This window comes from Aristolochia californica, unplaced genomic scaffold (assembly GCF_029961685.1).
Source record: "Aristolochia californica isolate CCGP_79_NKW_82.1479 unplaced genomic scaffold, dmAriCali1.0.hap1 SCAF_4, whole genome shotgun sequence".
Lineage (NCBI taxonomy): Eukaryota > Viridiplantae > Streptophyta > Magnoliopsida > Piperales > Aristolochiaceae > Aristolochia > Aristolochia californica.
Genome location: NW_027182103.1, coordinates 3,315,196 through 3,338,319, shown reverse-complemented (window position 1 = coordinate 3,338,319; position 23,124 = coordinate 3,315,196). Strand labels below are relative to the sequence as shown.

Here is a 23,124-nt window from a genome sequence, read left to right as displayed (position 1 = left end):
TTTTGAGGATGGTGTGGACACTAAAAGAAGTACTTGGAGGGAGTCTACAATAAAATCTGTAAGAGCATCATATTTTCGAGATGTATTAGCAATTCAGATGTAATGACATTAAATATTTGTTTGGTCGTATTTTGTATGTACAATTGTAGTTTTTTTTTATATTAAATAGGTGATTGAGTTATATTTGTTTTATTTTTATTTTTATTATTATGTTGTTTGCGTAGTACGTTGGGTAATGAATAGTTTAAGAGAGAGAATTTAAAGACTTTTAATATAATAATTGCATTAATTTTTTTGATATTACAAAAGTAAGTATTTGTGTAAATATTTTATTTAATATATATTAACAAAATATTATTATGATATTACTAATAGATATTAAGTTAATAAATATTTTATAATATCCTTTTTATATAATTATTTCATATTTAGATATTACAAAATTACAATTTGATTACAATTTTAATAGTATAAAAGTAAGCATTTATTTAATCATTATATTTAATTTAATTTTCTAAAAGTCAGATATATTAAAATATTTTATTAATAAATAATTTTTTTACACGTTAGAAGTACTTTCCGTTGTATACACTAACACAAAATAACACTTTATAATACACTTTACACAGCAGGCCTAAAGCGTCAAACGAACACTACACACAGCGTTAGTCCGGTGGAGGGTGTTTCGCTTCAACTTCTCCTGTACAGACCCTCCCCACAGAAGCTCGTTCGTCGAGTTTTCGCACTCGATCTTTAACTTTTGGTTTACCAAAGCACTATTCCACTTCTTCACCACAGGGTCGCTCGAGTGGCCTTCCTCCCCGAACTGAGAAGCAAGAGCGATGGTGGACCGACTAAAAGGCACGGTCACTCCCCTCGCTTCCGTGTTCCCGGCGGAAGAAGCCAAAAAGGCCGCGCAGCGGGTCGAGGACGCAATAGCCCAGCGGCAAAAGGAGCTTGACCACCTTCGTCAATTCATCTCCGACAACACGGCCATCATCAATCTCGTACAGAAGCTCCCCGACGAAATTTCTCATGAAATCATGGCAAGTTCATAAGAAATGAATGTCCTAACTAGAGAGTATTGCTAAATAGAAAGCCGTGTTTGTTCTCTTATCCTTCCCCGTTTGTGGTCTCCTGTAGGTGCCTTTTGGAAGGGCTGCATTTTTCCCTGGTCGGTTGATTCATACCAACGAGCTTCTGGTAAACTCCGTCTGCTATTTGCTGATTTTTTTTTTGAAAATTCTTTTAGTACGTAACTCGTTGAAGCACATTAATGAACTGCTACTTGCAATTATACTGTAGAATTTTTTAGAGTATGGCGTCTCCAAACGAACACTATATTGTTATTTCATATCTATAATGTTCTCTAACTTGGCAGTGGGTTTCAAATCGTATAGCTCTGTGTAGAGCTATTAATACTTTACCGGAGTCAATGAAAATATCACTAACACTGGTATGATCTGTTTGTCAATGACCATAACTGAACAGTAGATTTAGAGGCATTAGCAAAGCAGTTCCACTCATGCTTTTTTCGTCAATGTCCCTAAAGTTATGTGAAATGCATGGACTCATTAGTGTTTAGAACTGCCCTTTTATCTCTTGGTATTTTGAAAGTTCATTCTAAGAGGAAGTATTTTAAGGAAAGCCATAGGCTTAACAAACAGTGATGTATTTCCTCTTAAGGCATCTTCCCTCTCAAAAGTGTTACTTGGGGAAAGTTGATGCTGACAGTGGCTATGTGTGTAAAAAATTTGTGTAATATACTTTAGTTCAAAATTTCATGTTTTCAAAGAGAAAACATTTTCCTGCTTAGTTTTAAACCAAATTTTGGTGGTGGTGCTCTCTTAGAGGTAGGTTGTGGAATGTGATGGTTGAAGGGGTAAACAAGATATCATTGTTTTCAGAGTTAAATATCCTGGAGAATCCACACATCTCCTGCAGATCCTCTTGTATCTTGAAGCATTGAGCATAGATTCATTAAGCAACTATGAAGGGACAAAAATGGGGAAGTCTTGGCCCTGGCTAGAGGAAATTTGGGGACAATAGCAATTGATTTGAAATTAGATAGGCATAATCTGTGGTCAGCCAATTGTCAGGTTAATGCTCTTGCAAAGTGGTGAAGGATTAAAATGACAGTGAAGAATTTGGTTCCCTAGGGTGGCTTTCATTGTGGATGAGGTTTGTGTAGATCTGCTAAACATGTGCTGATTTGGTTGTGGATAACGTTGCAGCTCAGCTTTGTTGGTTCCATATGGAGCAGACTATATCAATTTGAGACTCTACCATGAAAGGAACCTATTGAAGCTACTGTATGTGTGTGAACCAATTGCTTAAGACTAGCTGTTTTTCTTTGTGTCGACGAGTACTTATTTGCCTCAGAATTTGAGTGTGCATAACATTTGTCTGAAACAGTTTAATGTTGTCAAAAAGAATGTTTTACCAATCTTCAAATGAGAAAAAACTTTTATGCGAATCTTCACACGAATAAGATTGCCAGAATATATTTTCAGGTTCTACTTGGAGACGGTCACTATGCTGAACGAACTGCAAAGCAGACTATTGAAATCCTACAAAGGAGGGGAAAAGCTCTGGAAGGTCAATCTGATTCCCTTAAGGCAATGATATCTGATCTCCATACGGAAGCTTCGTTTTTCAGCAATACTGCTGCTGAAGCTGATGTAAGCTTGATTTTATTTCAAAAAGCTGATATTGACTTCCTGCTGTTATGTTTATATCGATGTTCCAGGCTAGGGTTTGAATATTTTCTATAAACGCACTGGCAGTTCAGACACTAAATCCATCCTTTCTCTAAAAGTCTTGCTGTAATGATGAAAAAACAAAAGACCGGCATAACATTTCCATAGTTTTTCCACCTAGGGAGCTATAATTTTGCATATATGAAATGAGGCAAATGTTGAGATTAGGATACATTTTTTTTCTTATTGAGGACAAGGGGAGTAGTTTTTTAAATAATAAAGCAGGAGGGGTAGTTGTCGTGACTAAAAGCTTGTAGTGTCTACACCGGGCTTAAGAATCTGGGAACAGGAAACCATTCTATCTCAAAGCAGCAAGTCAATGTAACAATCTTCTTAGACCTTGGTTTTATCACATTGTTGAGAACAATTCTGCTTCCGATATTCTCAAAGTAGAACCTTTTCTAGGTATAGAGAAGTGAACACTTCGGTTTTCTAACATTTTTTTTTTTGTCTCAGATGGGACATGTTCTCATAAACAATATCATTAAACATACTGCTTCCTTTGTCCTAGAAAATGTAACTGTTCCTATAATAACTCGTTGGTAAAAGTTTGTTATTAAATACTAACTTATCTTTATAACAGGAAGGACTTGTGGAAATAAGGGAGGAATATGTTGAAGACCATTCTGCAGAGACTATTCCCCGATCAGGCAGGTATCAGTTCTTTTGAGTTCTATTTACTTCTCTATCTTGTCTTAGAGGCTTTCTTTTTTAAAAATAGCATTGGCAAATATGATTGAATTTCTCCTATTAATTGTGTGAACTGTTATACTAAGGGGTAGTTACTGCTATATTTTATTATTATTCATTTTTTTTAATGTTGTTTATCCTGGTGAGAGTCGACCCCCCCCTCCCCGTCATCTGAATACTAAGCCAAAGGCTCAAGTCACTTGCTGCTATATTCTTTGGTTGAGTGCGATTGGCAATTATGAGAACGCTTGCAAGTGCTCTTCTAATTTTAAAAAGAAAAAACAATGTCCTTTTCCATTGTGCGTTCTTCTTCTTTTTTGTGAGAGTTACTGTGTCTAATTATTTGTCTTACGGTTGTAACATCTCTTGGAGTTTTATCAAAAAATTGCTGCTTCCTGTAAATGTAACTACTTACCTCTAAAGGTCTCAGAACGGACAAGTGAGAACCATTTAGACATGGACTACACAAGCTTGTAAGTTAGATAGTTCCCTTTTAGGTTCTTATTCTCATTTACCTTTTCTTTGATCTCTTTGTTGAGTAGTTTAACTTTTCCAATTAAAAGCTAGGAAGATCTGAAAATCATGTAAAGCAGTATTCCTTCTGTTGGTCATGGATATTCAATTTCCTCCTCTTTCCTCTTCATGTGTCTTTGCCGCTTCCTGTCATATTTCACTTCCTTTTCCTTTGATGTTTTCCCGAAATTCCAAGTTACCCTTTCTTTGATAACTTCTAGATAACTTCTCGGATAACACTTGTTTTTTCGTTGTAAGAGGAAACTTCTAGAGTTAAATTAGTGTATAGCTGAAACTAAACAGACCTTTTTCCAGAAGTTTAAAAGAAGATTCTAATTTCTGGTTAAAGTTTCCACGAAAAAGGGTTAGCTTACTTGTTAAGGAATAGTCTCACATGGATTAGTGAGATCAAATATATTGAGTTATTAGTTGGAAAAGAGGTTTCCTAAGATGACTAGTCATTTTGGGATAGGCCTTGGACCCAATTTAACATGGGTGGCAGAAGATAATTTAGTAATAACCTGGTTAGTCAACAGTATGGAATTCAGATTTAGTGATCAGATTTTGAGTTGTAATACTACTAAGGCAATGTGGACTACATTGGCTTCCATTTTGTCTGAAGAAAGTAATTTGTCAAGGATCTATGAGTTAAATGCGAAGTTCTTTAATATGAAGTGTGGAGGTAGATTAGTGACAAATTATTTCACTGAGATGAGGGGAGTACTACAAGAGATTAATACATTCCATCCTTTAATACGAATGTTGAAAACATTCATAAGAAAGAAAATGAAATTCAAGTAGCCCGGTTTTTGGATGGTTTGGGGCATGAGTATCATGCTATTAGAACCCAATTGTTGGTCAACGAGGATGTGACCACTCTCGAGCAAGCCTTTAATAGAGTTCATGAGCCGAAGGTGCAGTTGAAAATAAGAATGAGTCAAGTGGAGCCCTCTCAGAAGCAGTTGCTCTTAACCTTCAATCTTCTAGTGGTAAGCTTGATGGTCAGTTTCATGGTAGTAATAATAGAGGTAGAAGTCGCTCTGACACAACCCGTGGCCGTGGCCAAAATGATTGGGGGGATCGGAAATGTGTTTATTGTGGTAGGACTAATCATATTTTTGAGAAATGTTGGGACAAATTTGGTAAACCTACCTGGGCCAACTCTATAGTCATAGATAAAGACGCCTCCTCACGCACTTAATCCTATGAGGAAATTCAGCAGTTATTACAGCGATTGGGTCAACTGACTGCTTCTCAGACTACTGAGACTCCTTCTTCCTCAACAAGTGCCAGGATGGCTAGTACAAGTATGAATGCACTGAATGTGTCTCTTTCTCCCTTGTATCATTGATTCAGGAGCCTCTACATACATGTCAGGTATGCTCTCTCTATTTCAGTCCATTATTCCATCTCATTCATATCGTCGAGTTACTTTAGCTGATAGATCCACCTCAGCCATTTAGGGAGAGGGTATAGTTCACACTACTCCACAAATATCCTTATATTCTGTTTTATTTGTACCAAAGTTTCCAGTTAATATCTTGTCTGTGAGTCATATATTTAAATCCTTAAATTATTCAGTAAACTTTTATCCTACTTCTTGTGTTTTCTAGTACTTGCAGACGAAGAGGACGATTGGTTCAGGACATGAGAAGGAAGGGCTCTACATGCTGGATGATGTATCCATTTCTCGAGCTGTAGCTCTCATTACTGTAGATTCTTCATACTTGTGGCATTTGCGTTTGGGACATCCCTCACCATCTAAGTTGAGTCAGTCTTTTCCTTCTTTGCCAGCTGATATTTCATTTGATTACAAATCTTGTCAGCTGGGAAAGCATCATCGCTCCAGTTTCCCAGTTAGTTCTAGTCAAAACACCAAGTTGTTTGAATTAGTCCACTCTGATGTATGGGGTCCATGTCAGGTTCCTAGCCCATTTAGTTTTAAGGTGTCGTTCATTGATGATTTCGGTAGAGTCACTTGGGTGTATCTCCTACGGGAGAAGTCAGAAGTATTTGATGTATTCCTCAATTTTTTCAATGAAATAAAAAATCAATTTGGTGCCTGTGTTCATTAACTTCATACTGACAATGGTTTGGAATATCTTAACCATAAATTTTCAGTATTTTGTGTTTCTCATGGTATTACCCATCAAACATCCTGCCCTTATACACCAGAACAAAATGGGGTGGCTGAACGTAAAAATAAACATCTCCTTGAGGTTACAAGGACACTATTACTGCATATGGATATTCCTAAATCTTTTTTGGGAGATGTGGTTTTAGCTTCGTGCTACTTGCTTAATCGTATGCCCCCTCATCTTTTTTGAGTGGTCAAGTTCCTCTTCAAGTTTTAAAACCCAATTGTAAATTGTTTAGTGTGGTTCCTCGTATTTTTGGATGTACCTGTTTTATTCATTTGTTTGGAATTGCGGTTGATAAGTTGTCACCTCGATTTGTCAAATGTATTTTTTTGGGATAGGCCTTGGACCCAACTTCTCATGGTATCAGAGCAAGTACTCGTATGTGGGCCTCCACCCAAATTATCCATGACCTTACACGTGAGGGCCTCTGCCCAAATTATCCACGTGCTTGCACGTGAGGGGGGAGTGTTAAGGAATAGTCCCACATGGATTAGTGAGATAAAAAATCTAGAGTTTATTAGTTGGAAAAAAAGTTTCCTAAAGTGGCTAGTCATTTTCGGATAGGCCTTGGACCCAATTTAACATTGCTAAAAGTTTTGCTTTAGGTCGAAGGGTAAGTTTCTTGAACACAGGAGACCTAACAAACTATAACACATATTTTTTTTTTTTTTTTTGACAATTTGCTATAACTATAACTATAACTATAACACATACATATTGAAAAATCAGTTTAAACCATTTTAGCTGTTCTATTGTTGAATTTGTCAATTGTGCTGGTTGAATATCTATTTCTTCCTCTATTTTTTACCTTTCTTGTTTTACCAAGATCTTGACTTCTTAGCCTTCAAAGACTTAATGTACATTAATCTTAGCTTAACCAACAACTAGATCTGACTGCAATAATTGTCTATGTAGTTATTGGTTTTATAACCTTTGATGTAGTAACTTTGGCTCTACACAATTCAGGTCTCCTGCAAGTGGTGTGAAAGAGTCAGAAGAAGATGCAGAATATGCGCAAATGATGTCTAGGTTGGATGAGCTTGAGAAGGAAGAAGAAGCTGCTCTTGAAAGTGATGAAGATGAGGAGGATGCCCTAAGATTTATTTCCCCTGTAAGTCTAGACTAATATTTTTAATTTATTAAAAATAGACCAAACATTTGAAAACTTTGGCTATGATAAGGTCAATTATTCATGTGAAACAAGAGCCGCTATAGTCAGAGTCATGTTATAGCCTTTGGGCTAGCTTACTCTGGAAGTTGCTCCTTTTTCCCTTCTCTATCATAACAAGGCATTGGAAATCCATCATCAGCTTTAAGGATTAAAAAACTCTGATGATTACTCCAGGGGAGTCCCCACTTGATGGCTGGCTGAAATTGAATTTTGATGGCTCCTGTCCTGGTAACCCTAGTCCTGCAGGCATTGGTGGGACCCTCAGAGCTCACAAAGTTCTGTCCTTTTGCCTTTATCTTGTCCAGCTGGGAAGTGTGATACAACCAAGGCTGAATCCAGAGCTCTGACCTTTGTGCAGACTATTTGCACAAAGTTTCTCAGGCCCCCTGGGTAGAGGAGATTGAACCAATTTTATTGCATGAATGCCCAAGAAATCAGTACCTCCCTGAAGTATAGGCTATCTATTTGATGGAACACCAGCTATCACTTCCTCATGGTTGATAGATTGAAGCACGTGTTTTGTTATGCTAGTAGCCTGTGTTACCAGCTTGCCAAAGAATTTGTATCCCAACAACACCTTGCTGTTGAGAATACTCACTTTTATTCTTTGAAGGAATAAAAGCATATCACAATTCTTTAACAAAAAAAAAAGCTTAAAAAATAAAGCTGAAATGGGTCAAGGAGCTTTTTTTTTTAAACTTTAACAATAGTGAGTTGCTTTGAATTAATAAACATTTGTAAGTTGCAAGCGTGGGAGGGAACAAGCCCTAAGCCTCAAAATACATTGGGGGAGAGTGGTCCTGATAGCAAAGGTATTGCCTGGAGTGACCTTCCTTTGCTAATCTAAGGTACAATTTGCTGAATGAGAAACATGCTTACATTAGATGACCCAAGCTAATTAGACAGAAATAAGTTAATGTTTTATCACAATTTTCAGGGCAGGTGAGCTACTTGAACATCCATGAGATGACATTGGCCTAGTTTCCCTCAATCACCATATGGACTAAGAATCTCAGAGTAGAGTTTAACATCTTTGAGAAAAGTAGTTTCTCTGTTGTTTGCAGTAATTACTCACTTCTCCCTGATTTACAAATGTTATTACAGTCACCCCCTTAAGTTCAAATTATTTTTTCTACTCCATTATAATTTAAATAATTTATTTATTAAAACAAAAAATAAAAGGAGGATCCACCTCTCCTTCTCTCTGAAGCATGAGGAAGGGGTGGATGACCACTGGCCATCCCGAAGGGAGAGAGAAGGTCCCACTCTCCCCCTAGTTTTGTTTCCGTCTCATTCAGATGAGAGGCAGAGAGAAAAGGAGGGTGGAGCCTCCCTCTTGCAATAGGATATCCCACTACAAGGGGGACGCACTACCCTCTTCCTGTTTTTCCTTTTAATGAGTTCCATTGTTGGTGGGGGTTGCCTCCCCTTATTTTTTCCTCACTCTTGTCAGATTGAGAGGGAAGGACAGAGCTGCCCCTCACATTTCCCCCCATTTTCTCTCTCATGAGAGGGCGAGATGAAAAGCGGGAGTGCATAGCCTCATCCCTTCCCCTACTTGGGAATGGCTGCAGTTCTGCAGTGGTGGGTGGGCTTTTTTCTGTATCTCTCATAATGGGTCAGGTTGGGGTTGGGTTTTCCAAAACCTGAACCTGACCCCGATCCCATCACCATTCCTACAACCTTGTCCCCATAAACCTGACTAAACCCGATCCATTCCCGCCCCATCCCTGTAAGCCCGATTTAAACCTGTCTCATCCCTGCCCCATCCCCGTCTGGTCCCTGCAGGTCGGGTTTGGGGAAACCAGTCCCCAACTCAAAACCCAACGGGTTGGGTTTTCTTTCCCCGCCCTGTTCCTGACCCATGAGGTGAACCCGAAACCTGAACATGGGGTTTTCGGGTCAGGTCGGGTAGGGTTCCTCATGAAACCCAATTCGATGCCCACCCCTACTTCCATTCACAGAGGGAGAGGGGTATGAGTAAATAATAATATGCATATTTCAAGGGGTTTGAGTAATTAACCTTCTTTTAACTAAGGTGAGGGATAAGATGTCTTCATCAAACTGAGTACTAAGACTAAGTGCTGCAATGGTGGCATTATCATGATTGTACTTTAATCCTTCCAGGAAACGGAGATGTGCTCTATGTATGTCTTTTCTATATTCGAATGATCAACACAATTTGAAATGATTTGTCTTTCTAATTTGATGATCAACTAAAGGACTAGATATAATGATAATGATGATAATTTTTTTCTTTGGTAGATGAGAGAATTTAATTAGCAGAGAAAGAGAGGAAACATCCCCTACAAGCTGGGAACAAACACTGCTTAGTTTGCGAATTTGATGATATGTTTAGTTTGCTAATTAGTTCAATTTCCTTGTCTAATAAGTGTCTTACTTATTGTAGTTATTTGTTTGCTGTACCTGTATGTTTGTTGTGTTTATTATAGTTTCAACAATAGAATTACAATTACAAGATTTTTTGGTAGTGATTTGTCTTTCATAGAACACTTCATTCAATTGAAAGATTTTTCCTGTCATTTCATTCAATGATGTGTATTTTAGTTCCGTTGACCTTCTGATGAGTGCTTGAAATGAATTCTGTTCACATTAATTGACCTTAACGATCTTTTACAGAATCCAGTTAATAAAACTGATCAATGGGTTTGATGCTTGGCTTGTAACCTGCTACTATGTTATTTTATGATTGTCTAATGTATTATCTTAAATTGCAGGCACAGGTATTAAAGGCGAATACTGTGGTTAAAGGTCAGGATCAACATATTTTCACCCATACATGTGATTTGTTTTCAGGGATTCTATCCCTTCTCTAACTGCAGATTTATGAACCATTTTGTTTCTCTTAGTAAGAGTGTCACTATTAAGTGTTATTTCTTGAAATGAACCATCTCAGTGCAGTCCCTAAAAACAATTATTTTAGGATAAATGTGAAATTTTCTATTTCTGATTTCAAGAGCAGAAGTCAAATATCAAAAGTTTTGGTACATTGGTGGAGATTTCTTTATGTGGCTCTAAATTCTTGGTTTAGGAGTCTCCTTCCATCAAGCTGCTCTCTTTTTTATCCAATAAAAGAAAAAGAAGTACCGTTAAAGTATGTGACTTGACATGCAGAAATGTAGTGATTGATATTGTGCCAACACGCTTAACCTTGAGTCTGCTTTTTGTCAAAGAAGGCTTCCTGGAATGTTATATTGGGATGTGATATTCTATAATGAGAATAGCATTTTGTACAAATTTCTACCATCCAAAACCAAACACAGTCATTACAACGATTCTGGTTGCTTGAACACCCTATAGAACAGACAATTCATAGAAGAGTCTTAGCTACTAATATCACACATCATGCGGTTTGAAATGTTCTTGCATGTCCAACTTAAATTTCAGTTGATATTCCTGATATCAAGCAGCCAATTTCAACTCCCTTCTACCAGAAACTGATTCTGAAAGCAACTTGGAGAAGTCCAGTACTACAGAGAGGCACTTACCTCTTCAATCTGAACAGAAGGTGTCTGCAGTTCATCCACAGAAAACTAACGAGAAAATTCCAACAGTATCTAAACTGAACATTGAGGTATTTTCCATTGCATTATACTTTTGTTGAATGCGACAATCTGTATGAATTCTTTGCTAATTTAGTTCTTTATGCATTGTTGGCCGTGAGAGTTACTTTAAAAAAAGGAGTCACTGCATCTGGTGTTTCTTTCCTTGTGATTGGATGAGATTCTAAAGGATTTTTGGGTGAGCAAATTTTCGAAAAAAGAAAATTCTTTTATATTTTTTCCTTCTGTAATCTTCGAAGAGGGGAAAAAAGGAGTCTGGAACTACAAAGTCCGTTTAAGAGATTGCTTGGTGGGTGTTTTATTTGAGTGATTGGTGATTTTACTTTTATCAAAACATCTTTGGTTATCTAGTTCAGGGCAAATAAAGGAAACATCATATAGTTACTGTAAATGAAAATGTCTCAAGTGGTTAAAACTCATAACAATTCACTACAAGACTTTGCTTGTCTGTCCCCTCAGCTAACATGTCCATTATGTGGACTACTGTCTCTTGTTTATATGATCAATACTCTTCTATGCTACCCTTGCTGTTCAGAACTTCCTATGCTTTGACCCAATATATTTTGTAGTTAGTGTGAATATGCCAGGCATGAGATGATTCAAGCCCATCTTTATGCTGATCGGACTTATTTATCTGTTTGCTATAATTTATTATGGTTGGGCCAAATATTCTAATGTTGGTAATTGGAAAATTTTACGTCAAAGATCTGGCCATTTACTAAGTGAAGATTACAAGGCTCCTTTGGAGACCTTTTTACAAGCTTTTATGTTTTCAAATGAATGATTCTTATTTTTTAATTGATGAAGTTTCTTGTCTTAGAATCCTGGCAGACCAACTGCATGGTTCAAAAAACTTTAATGTCACATTAGTGGAGGATAAAGACACAGTCTATGCTTCAGCCTTTTTTATAATTCTTATTGTATATTTGCACCATGGCTGTTAAAGAAAAGAATGAAAATCTGTATTTGCATTTGGCAACTCTATGTCATCTTTAAATAATGAAAATCATAATTCTTGATTGTCATGTTAATAGGATCCAGATGATGACATTGAGCACCATAATTCTACAATTCACAAGGTACTGGTTATTGCTTCTCTGTATTTTTCTCTTTGAGGACCTAGAGGGTTTTGAAGCCTGGAGATCCAATTTTTCCCCTTTTCCTTTTGCTTAATGAGAGTTTTTATTTGGGTTTGATTCTGCTAAATTAGAGTTGACACACCTATTGCTTCTCAGTCTCAGATTATCATCGGATCTGTTGTGGAACACAGTCATGGTCTCCCATCTGACCCAACAAGAGAAAGTTCATCTTCGGTACTAATAGTGCTCAAACAACAGATGTCTACCACATTTCTTGTATTTTTTACTACTAACCTTTTCTGCTTCACAGGCGGGCACTTCAAAACCTTCAAAGCCAGTATCAAGATTCAAGATGCAGAGGGGCTACCGCTGATTCTATTGCACCAACAGTGCAAGAGCGCCAGTACTGCCATTAGGTTTTACTGAGTAAATTTTTTACGTTGGCAGATCCTTTGGAACCTGTGCATGTAGTTCTATACTGGGCTAGACCTCATTGGGAGTGATTTAAGAGTTTTGCATCCAGGATCAATTAAAGATATATGGAATTGCCACTGACCTAGCTAGTCTTCAAGATTAACGGTTTCTGTTTTTCTGGATTGAAAGGGTGCATTAAACTGAGAGAATGGGCCCCAATTATACGTAATTATAGGAAAGAAAGGATGACCATCATTTATTTATTGTAACACCACCAAGTGTTACCGTAGAATGGCATTAGATCCGGTTGATTTAATCTGGTTCCACCCGGTAAGAACGACGGCCATCGGTTCGGGCTGTAAAGAAAACGTCGAAGATGCGAACCGGTTGGTATTAGAAGGGAAAAGAGCGGGACTCAAAATGACCAAAATAGCTTGGGGTGGGACCAAGACCCGCCTAACGTGCGTGATCCACACCATCGGCACGTGTTACCCGTGTCAATACCAAGACCGTTCGATCGAGTCACGCGCCAAAGCTGCTTCATCCGTGTCAACATAAACTCCTGCACGCGAGCATCCACACGAGCGAAACCCTAGAAATCGCAAGGTCTTTCCCCCCTCTCGCCGCCGGCCAAACTCGCCGGAAATCCAATAAGACCGCCGGTGATACAGACGGACGCTCCAGCAGCACCTCCGCGCCGCCGATCTGCTGCTACTGAGCTAGCGGGAAAATCGAGATCCCACCGGAAGAACCTCTTTTCAGCTGTAGCCACCGTCGAGTCACGCCCTCGTTTCCGGCAGCTACGCAGGTAAGTCCCGTCGTTTCTAGCCACCCGAAAGTTGCCTACAATGTTCGAATAGGAGACCTAGCTTCGACGAAGAGGATAGAAGCTCGATTAATTGAAACAGGGTTTAGTAAGAATAGTTTCAGAGGCAAAAAAAAAAAGCCATCTTCGTCTTGCCTTAGGAGGCGAATTTCCGCCCCAAATCGCGGCAAAAGCCAGTCCCGGCCACGGAACATCAAACAGAGACCGCGATTTCGCTGCGCAAATAAACCAGAACAAGTCGAAACCGCACAAAGATGCTACAATCAAAATCTTCACGATCGGGGCGGCGGTGACCAACCATGGCGCAGGAGTTGGAGAGAGTGAGGGGAACGAGCGAAGAGGAAGAAGAGGAGATGGAAATGGAAGTGAAAGAGGAAGAAGACGAGGAGGAGGACGAGAACGAGAAGAAAGCCATGGCAACCGCGGTAATTGTAGCGAGCGGGAGCAGCATGGAAATGATGGAGACACAGCAGCAAGGGAGTATGAAGCGATGCCGTCCAAAAGAGGAGAAGGAGCGGACGAAGCTTAGGGAGCGGCACCGGCGAGCCATCACGGCGAGGATCCTGGCGGGGTTACGGCGGCACGGGAACTACAACCTCCGCGTCCGCGCCGACATCAACGACGTGATCGCCGCCCTCGCTCGCGAGGCAGGCTGGGCCGTCCTCCCCGACGGCACCACCTTCCCTTCCAGATCCCAGGTGAGGCAATTCGTCGAATAGTTTTTATATACTCGCTTTCTCTTCTCCTCCCCAGCCTCGATCCCTATTCCAAGGCCTGGCCGCGGGCGTGGCGAGGCATGCCTTTCTGTTTTCTTTTTCACCTTTTTTCTCTCTGCCCCCGTCGTGGTGGCCCAGGCCTTTCTTTTTTACTTTTTTACTCTTCCCAGTCGTGGTGACCCCGTGCCTTCCTCTCTCTTTTTTGTTTTTTCTCCCGCCGCAGATTTTCAGCAGGAGGGTATTGTAGTAAATTTGTTATTCTACCTATAAATTATTACGGTAGATCGAACTGACGTCGTGAGCTAAGTGATTAATTGTCACGTACCGGCCACTGTATGGATCGGGCTGGTTCGCGTTGGGGTGGCGCGTAGGAGAAAAGAATTCCCAGTTAGAGCTTTGCATTACAAGTTTGCATGTTTCTCTTTCTCTTCAGTTTTTGCCTTTGCAACCTGATAATGCAAAATCCAGTGCTTCTTGTTGAATGTTCTGACACTTTGGAGTGGTGTTCTTCAATGAAATGATGAAAATTGGAATGATAGATTTGTATCTGCACTTTGGCAGAGCACGAGGACTGGGGGTCCAGCAGTGACATTATCTTCGTCACAAATGGTGCCTGTTCAAACGCCGCCACCTCCCTTGAGAGGTGGCAGCATCTCTTCTGGCGCCCGGAGCAGCTCCGTTGATTATGGCTCCTGTCGGATGAAGGGTGTTTTTGTTCCCCATTCAGTGCCTTCCTTTGACAGGAGCCACTCACGGGCTGTGGCCATGGTCGGAGACGGAGGGGAGAGAATCGAAAACTCGACACTCATTGGAAGTTGCACTGATACTCTGAATGACAAGCAGGTAAAAAGGATTTGTCGAGCTTGTACATTCTTATTCTTGGTAGGTCATATTGTTTTTGCTTGACTACATGCTTTCTTGTTTCTTTTTGAATTTTTTGCTTCAGCCATGGATTAAGGTGTTGATGCTTTTGGAAGTTTTTATTGCATGTCTTCTGATGGTTATATTCATTGATTTGTGGGCGTGTTTATTGATTGGTTGATGAGCATGTAAAGTTAACATTTGAGAATTATTTCTATCTAAAAGGCTTCTCTGTCAAGGTCTGGGGAGGCCTGTGGAAAAAGAGTTCATCTGGGAACATCATTTCTCTTTTCCATGGTACAGTCTTTCTCATATGCTACCTTTGTCCGCAATGCTGAAGGGTCTTATCATCATGTCCTCTAGATTCATATGTTGGACCAATGACTAGATATCTTTAACCATATGTTCTCCTCTCTCTGTCTCTGTCTCTGTCTCTGTCTCTGTCTCTGTCTCTGTCTCTCTTTCTCTCTATCTATCTATCTATGTTACTGTTTCTAGGTAGCTGAATTTCTCAATTTAGTGTATTGTTTGCCTCTTCCTGCTCAGATCGCTGTTTCTAGGTGTCTGTGTGTGTCAGATAAGCCAGTATATGTGATAACTCATATGTAAAATGATTTACCTTCAAACTGATTCACCTTTTTGCACATTTCTTCCTTCTGTGACTAGGTGACAGACCTTCATTCACACCTGCCAGAGCATGACTTTGGTGGTACTCCTTATGTACCAGTTTATGTGATGCTACCTGTGAGTATTTTTATCAATTTTTCCCTGGATACTCTCTCTTTTGGATAAGAACTCTCAGTTGGTTTATGTATGCAATTCATATTTGTTTTTTTTAATTTATGCTACAGTTGGGAGTGATCAACATGAAGTGTGAGCTGGTGGACCCAGATGGTCTACAGAAGCAGCTAAGAATTTTAAAATCCATAAATGTTGATAGTGTCATGGTTAATTGTTGGTGGGGAATAGTAGAGGCACATGCCCCTCAGGAGTACAACTGGAATGGATATAAACGGCTCTTCCAGATTGTGCGTGAACTAAAGCTTAAGTTGCAGGTTGTAGTAAGCTTCTAAAATGTACTATTAACAATTTCTTCCTCTGTATTTGATGAATACTATTGCTTCTCTTCATTTTGTTTTTGGTACGAGTTATTAAGTTCATTGAGGTCCTTTAAATGCATTTTTGCAAGAATGAGAGTAAGGTAAAAGCAAAACACTTAATATGAATGAGATTAATCTGACTAGTTTCTAATTTATTTATTTATTCATTTTTTCATCTGTAAAAAATGTTATCTAATAGTGAAGATGATTAATACCAAAATCCCTTAACTGACGATGGAATGATGTATGTTATGGTTGTCAAAATACTCTAATATTTTCCTAAATATTGTTAATGGCCTGATTTGTTTGTTCATTTATTTTTTATTTTTTTTCTGTTTGCAATGAGTCTTGGTTATTGCATCCAAAAGCTTCTTGATATTCAGCTGCAACTGCTGCAGGTTGTAATGTCATTTCATGAATGTGGTGGAAATGTGGGAGATGATGTTTGTATTCCCTTGCCTCATTGGGTGGCAGAGATTGGCCGTAGCAATCCAGACATATTTTTCACTGATAGAGAGGGTAGACGAAACCCTGAGTGCCTCACATGGGGAATCGATAAGGAAAGGGTTTTAAGAGGTCGGACTGCTATTGAGGTACACTGGTTTCTGATTTCTCACCTGCACTTCTCTTTGAGGTTCTTCTAAGATGATGGTTATTCTAGCAATTAAAGAAAACAATGTTTTTGTAAATGGCGTGTGCAGTCTGAGTACTGTTGGCACAACGCTAACTTGATGATGATGCCTGCTAAATTCATGATGTCTGCCAAATTTGCCATTGTGGTAGAAAATCAGTTAATGAAGTACACTTGCTAGAAATTAAATAAATAAGTAAAAACAGCCATTCTAACCTGATGATTGTGTACAGGAAATTGTATCAGCTCCTTGAAAACAGCTGTTGATTCCTCTTCCTATTAGCTTTTGAAATTCTTGTATGAAACTTATTTTTCCTGCAGCATTCTTTCTCCACGGAATTTGTTTAATCTGTTAAAGTCCTAGACAAGAGTACTTCCGAGGAGGTCACCCATCCTAGAATTACTCTTGCCCAAGCTCGCTTAACTTCGGAGTTCTGAGTCAGATACCTAGCCAATACAACTTGAAAAGACTAGCCGTTTGAGGTGCGGAAAGCCAAGTACCTAATTCAAACCACAAACTCTAACAAGAGTGGACGGAACCACTCTGACACCTACCCCGCCCATTCTGGAGCCGTTTCTCACGGGATACGAATGCGGGCCGTGGCGTGCCCAACTCTGATACCATGTTAGAGTCCTAGGCAAGAGTACTTCCCTGGCAAGAGTTCTGAGTCAGATACCTAACCAATACAACCCGAAAAGACTAGCCGTTTAATGTGTGAAAAACCAAGTACCTAACTCAGACCACAAACTCTAACAAGAGTGGACGGAACCACTCTGACATAACCATCTTTACTCCCCGATGTTATATGAAATTTTTTTTTTGTTCTATAATAATAATAAGATGTTTTGTTGAAGAATCTCCTCTATTAGTCATTGTGTATAGCATGTTCATGCACTTCTGTGCTTTCTATCATGCCCTTTTTTGTTCTTATGTTTGAGTATGTTGCTGGATAGGTGTATTTTGATTACATGAGAAGCTTCCGCATGGAATTTGATGAATTCTTTGAGGAAGGCATCATTTTGGGGATTGAAGTTGGATTGGGTCCCTGTGGAGAGTTAAGATACCCATCCTATCCTGTGAAGCATGGTTGGAGATATCCTGGGATTGGGGAATTCCAGGTGACTACCTATTCAGCATTTCATTCTATTAATGTTCATTTCCAGTTTATGGTTGAGTTCTGATGTTAATCCCTGCTATTCTCCTTTTCTCTTTTTGAAATTTGCAGTGCTATGATCAGTATTTGATGAAAAAATTGAGAAAGGCTGCTGAAGCACGAGGCCACTCCATTTGGGCCAGGGGACCAGATAATGCTGGCACATATAACTCCCGCCCCCATGAAACTGGTTTTTTCTGCAATGGAGGTGATTATGATAGCTCTTATGGTAGATTCTTCCTTGGTTGGTACTCTCAGGTTCTGGTCGATCATGGTGATCGGGTCTTATCTCTGGCCAAGTTGGCTTTTGATGGCACCTGCATTGCAGTAAAGGTGGGCAAGTATTCTTTTTGTGTTCTTTGTTTGTCCTTTTCAGTTAAATGCTTGTTGTTGTTTCATTTAGCTTGCTATCTGAATGTTATTTTCCTTTGTGATCTGTTGGACCATTTCCTCTATGGCATATATTACACAACTGGTCTTATATGATAAACTCATTTCTGATGTTGAATGAATCACTGTTAAGTTTAAGTACATTCCTTTTTCTTTTATTTGTGATAGCTATCTAATATGCTACATATGTCAACCAGTTTAAACTCTCATGGTTTCATCATTGCTGTCATAGCTTTATCTTACTTATGATGGGTTCAGCTACATGCATAATTCCTTGACCACTAATTTTAGCTAACTACATGCTATCCATCTTCAAGATTCTTCTGATTGTATTAGAAGAGTCTCATTAGTTTCATGAAGTTTAGCAGTGCCTATGGTACATTTTCATCAATTTTGGACTTGTATATATGGAGATATAAGGTGTACATGTTAGAGGGGTAGATGAGTCTTTTCCTCTACAACCTCACTTAAGTTAATAAAAGGGTTAGGGGGCTCATGCTTTTCCCCTATCCAGAAACTCATGACTTCTCCAAAAGTCGCATCCTCCCTTTCTCTTCTTTCCTCTCACTCTCAACCATATTTCTCTCAATTCTTCACATGGTATCTGAGCTGATCACTTCATAGTACCAGCGTTTGAAGCGTCTTTCTTCTCTCTTGAAGCCTATGACCTCATAAGAAAGGGGATTTCGAGTCTGGGGTGGTCTGGTTGGTAAAAGTCTATTTTTTTCTGTTCTTTCCTGCCATAACCCTAGGGTTGAAGGTTCTTGCTGCTGATTGAGCAGTATTAGGTTTATTTTCTACCCCATGAGGGTTTGCTGAAGTAAGATTAACTTCTTTCTCACTATGCGCACCCTATTCTGTGACCTATTGCGTGTGTCATCCTTCAATTGGCTTTTGAAGTGGGGCCCATATAGCTATTGTTGATATACTTGTGCAGGAAGTGAAGTTATCACTTAATTGCAGACTACCTTGTCCTTATGGCTGAGTCTAGTGAAATTATTACCCCATTGAGGGATGTTGTGAATTCAGATGGGAAAGATTTCATATTAATTGCATATGAGAGATTGAACGAACACAACTATCTAAGTTGCTCCAAATCTGTTTGAATCTACCGGAAGGCCAAAAGAAAATCCAAATTTATCCAAGATGATCCTCCTACCCTCATTATAGATGATTGGGAAGTGGAAGACAGTGAAGTAATGACTTGGCTATTGAACAGGATGGATTCGAGGCTGAGAAACTAGATTTTTAATTGTGAAACAACCTCGGAGATGTTTGTGTCCTTGGAACCGCTTATGCTCAGGAGAGTAACTTGTTCAGGATCTATGAGCTATATGCTAGACTCTTCAGCCTTAAAAGGGGTAAGAGATCTGTTACAAACTATCACAATGAATTGAAAGGTATTGTGCCAGAGGTCCACATATTTCACCCATTTACTATTGATGAGATAGAACTTAGAAAACAATAGGAGCAAGTTCTTACTGTAAAATTTCTAGATGGGTTGAGATTAGAATTTGATGCAGTCAGAGCTCAATTGTTAGCTTCAGATGATGTGTCATCACTTTCCACAATATTTACCCGAGTTATGAGAGCAGAGACTATTGTTATGTCTAGTCAGAACAAGGACAATAAGGGTGTTAATATGTCATTATTGAATTTTTTTGGTCAGTGGAGTCTACTCCAGCCTAAGGAAGTAGTTCTCGAGATAGAGGCCATGATGGATCTGGTAGAGGCCGAGGTCGGACAAATATCAAAAGTGATAGAAAGTGTGTCCACTGTGGATGTACCAATCATTTCTCCGAAAAATGCTGGATTAAGTTTGGAAAGCCCACTTGGGCAAACTCATTGACTCATGAGCAGACTGAGCCCCTGATTAGATAGATGGGAGCCATGCCACACCCAAGACGATGTCTGCACCTTTCAAGGTAAAGAGGTAGAAATGTTGCTTGAGCCTCAACCCTTGGATGTCCGAACTCGAGGTTTGGATAGAGACTCGCCGTGAATGCAGTGCCCATCTGCTACCGTCACGGCGAAGGTCCAACTTCGTTTCACGGATAGCCCCATCTCTTGAACCAAGGAGGTATAGGCTCCATTGTCGATTAGCACGACCATCGATCTGTTGCCGATGGATCCCCTTAATTTCAACATGTTGCTGGTGGTAACTCCACCACGGAGGGTGTGCATCGGCATCATGACGAGCTTCTGATCTGGGTGGTTGTCTTCTGTCGGGAGATGGGTCTCGGTATCTGGCGATATTTCGTTGTTGTTGTCGGCAAGGAGCATCCAGCTCATTTGCAGCAGTCGGCATCAACGCCTTGGGTGAAATTTTTTGTTGCATTTGAAGCAGAGGCCACACGCTTTCCTTTCCTGTGCTTCTGCTTCCAACAGCCGACATGGGGGGGGGGGGGGGTTTCGCTGTGACAGAGGGATTGAAATGGAGTTCAAAGGTTGGGGTTGCCATGGTGGCACTATCGCGAAAGGGGGATTTTGCAGACCTGGGTCGACGTGGTGTCGATTATCCTGGCGCTACATCCCGGGCCCACCCCACTTACTAAACCTTGCCTGAGCCAGAGCCGAATTGCACTCATCAATCCGGTGAGCCGCTTCCATGAGTTTGATGAACGAGCTTGACTGGTTGACTCGCAACTCAGCTAACTGTCTGGTCTCAACTAACTGTCCTAAGAAGGACAGCACTGTCGCTGTTTACTGGTCCCTCCTCCACTGGGTCCAGGGTCCTCTCCATTCCCTCTGTAGCATCTCGAATTTCCTTTCTGCTCCTTATTATAGACCCGGTGTATTAAGGAGGGACCAGTAAACAATGACAGTGCTGTCCTTCCTGTGACAGTTAGTTGAGGCCGAAAGGAAAAATAAAGAGATGGGGTAGAGGAGGGAGGACACTATGCAATTAGCTAGCAACAGGAAGACTTGACCCTCGAAGCTTCCAGGTAACTCTCTCTCTCTTCTCTGGTTTCCATCATATTCCTTCAGGTCTCCTAATTGATAACAATAAGACTATCCTTATCAATGCGCTGCTACACCTCTTGCACTCATCCCATATCATCTCAAACAATTCTCTCTTGTTTTCTCACAAGTGAACTCCAATGAACAAGTAAATATACAAGCTCCGAATCCTATTAGAGATACCATATGATGTGAGTCTGTCAAATCCACTGGAAACTCTGTAGGATCTGCCGATCCACTCTGTGACTGCTGACTGATACTTTTTGTTTTTTGAGCAGGTATCTGGTATTCATTGGTGGTACAAGACAGCCAGCCATGCTGCTGAACTCGCAGCTGGATTGTACAACCCTTGCAATAGGGATGGCTATGCTTCAGTTACAGCTATGCTGAAGAAGCATGGAGCTGCTCTTAACTTCACATGCACTGAGTTGGGTTGTTTGGACCAACAAGAGGACTTTCCAGAGGCTTTGGCAGATCCTGAGGGCTTGGTCTGGCAGGTATACAGTTTGATGACTGCTGTACAGATTCTGGAAATTAGGGAGTCAGTTGTTGGTATAAGATGATATGTAGTGCTCTTGATGATATTTTTGAAGATAATTCTCCTTATTAGTTCATTCATGTGTTTTTTCCTAGGTGTTGAATGCTGCATGGGACGTTGGTGTACTGGTTGTTGCTGAGAATGCTACCCCATGCTATGATAGAATAGGCTATAACAAGATTTTGGATCACGCCAAGCCCATGAATGACCCAGATAGAAGACACTTGGCTGCGTTTACCTATCTCCGTCTCAGTTCTCATCTTATGGAAAGACATAACGTCTTAGAGTTTGAACGATTTGTCAAGAGAATGCATGGTAAATATCAATCTTTTTTCATCCCTTTTCAAGATTTTTCTTGAGAAATTGATCGATGGATCCAGTTAATTCCATATCAATCACAATATCCATCCCATAAGTCTTATATCATTTAAGTAATAGCACTTGGAATTAGGTTTAAGATGCCAGGATGAAACTAGGTTTATAGAAGCTTGTGGATTGAATTGTTTGGTTTTATGTTTTGTTGTCGATCAGTGAATATAGAATTGGAAAAAAGAAGAAGAAAAAGGATGAAACATGCCTCTTATAATTCATATTTCATGGCTTAAAAAAATGACGTTTTCGCTGGCATCTCCTTGACTCCATAACTTCGAAACTGAATTTTTTTGAAGTATTTTGAGTATTTGACTAAATCTGCAGGGGCACTACAGGGGTTGCAGATGGGGAGATAAAATAAAGAGTTTCTTTCACCAACCGTGTTTAAGTTTGATCAATATATATTAAGTGATAAATATTCTTCTAGCAGGTTTCATTAGATGTACTTGACTTGAAATATTATATACAGTCTACCACAAGAATTTCTTTATATTAAAAAAAGGGCATATACGCTGACAAAATTCTGACTGAGCTCCTTTGTCCTGTGGATGTTAACAAAAAAATCATCTAGTTTGGTCCAATTATCTTTCATGCAACTTCCTTCCATGAAGCTAACCATTGCTTTTTGTGGGCAGGAGAAACGGTCCTGGATATGCAATTGTAGAGATAAAAGAAGTATAATTTTTTTGGAAGATATGATGGACTGTTATTTTATACGGGAAAATCTTATATACCATTTGCAGCAAGATAGGTGTTTATGATGTTCTCTCATTTCTAACCTGAGGGAAGTGTTGGAAGATGGGTCCAACACTTTAAGACCAATGAAGGCCAACATGTCCAAGGAGAAGATCCATCCAAGATAGGTGGCATCATGGTAAATCATAAGATTTTTCATAAAGATGACACAAGGATGTAATTAGTCAGGGAAAAACATGTCTACTTATATATTTTCTTATGTAAAGCTTGTAGCCCTAAGGGCATTATGGATATCATAACATCATCTCAAAAACTATAAATAGATGTCATTGGTTTGGGGTAGAGCATTTAAACTCTCTCCCCTTCTCTTAATTCGTCCAAGCTCTCTCTTTCCTTAAAGGCTCTCTCTCCCTTTCTCTCTTATCTTCTTTTACATCTCATATCATTGTCTGCTTTGATACTACGTTGAGTTTCTGGAAAAGAGGAAAACTTCATTGAGGAAAGTAATAGAATCTAATTATAATTAAA

The 23,124-nt window shown here is 39.6% G+C and overlaps 2 protein-coding genes across 3 annotated transcripts; both read left to right on the top strand.

Annotated features, from left to right (window-relative positions):
- The first annotated feature begins 659 nt into the window (after positions 1-659).
- LOC137962252 (uncharacterized) lies at positions 660-12,550 on the top strand. Of its 2 annotated transcripts, none has more exons than XM_068809014.1 (10): positions 660-1,046; positions 1,144-1,203; positions 2,514-2,681; positions 3,343-3,413; positions 7,070-7,214; positions 10,013-10,046; positions 10,730-10,871; positions 11,887-11,937; positions 12,094-12,171; positions 12,248-12,550. In XM_068809014.1, exons 1-10 carry the CDS (start codon positions 843-845, stop codon positions 12,351-12,353), a joined length of 1,059 nt encoding a protein of 352 aa, XP_068665115.1. In that variant the 5' UTR covers positions 660-842; the 3' UTR covers positions 12,354-12,550. The 2 variants fall into 2 exon arrangements, with proteins under 2 accessions (XP_068665115.1, XP_068665116.1); XM_068809015.1 differs by having other exon boundaries at positions 10,730-10,869; positions 11,893-11,937; positions 12,248-12,547.
- A 352-nt stretch (positions 12,551-12,902) lies between these two features.
- LOC137962251 (beta-amylase 7-like) lies at positions 12,903-22,968 on the top strand. The gene is made up of 10 exons (XM_068809013.1): positions 12,903-13,875; positions 14,455-14,736; positions 15,421-15,498; positions 15,606-15,809; positions 16,253-16,447; positions 17,440-17,604; positions 17,712-17,972; positions 21,269-21,487; positions 21,624-21,843; positions 22,536-22,968. Exons 1-10 carry the CDS (start codon positions 13,477-13,479, stop codon positions 22,562-22,564), a joined length of 2,052 nt encoding a protein of 683 aa, XP_068665114.1. The 5' UTR covers positions 12,903-13,476; the 3' UTR covers positions 22,565-22,968.
- Positions 22,969-23,124: the final 156 nt, after the last annotated feature.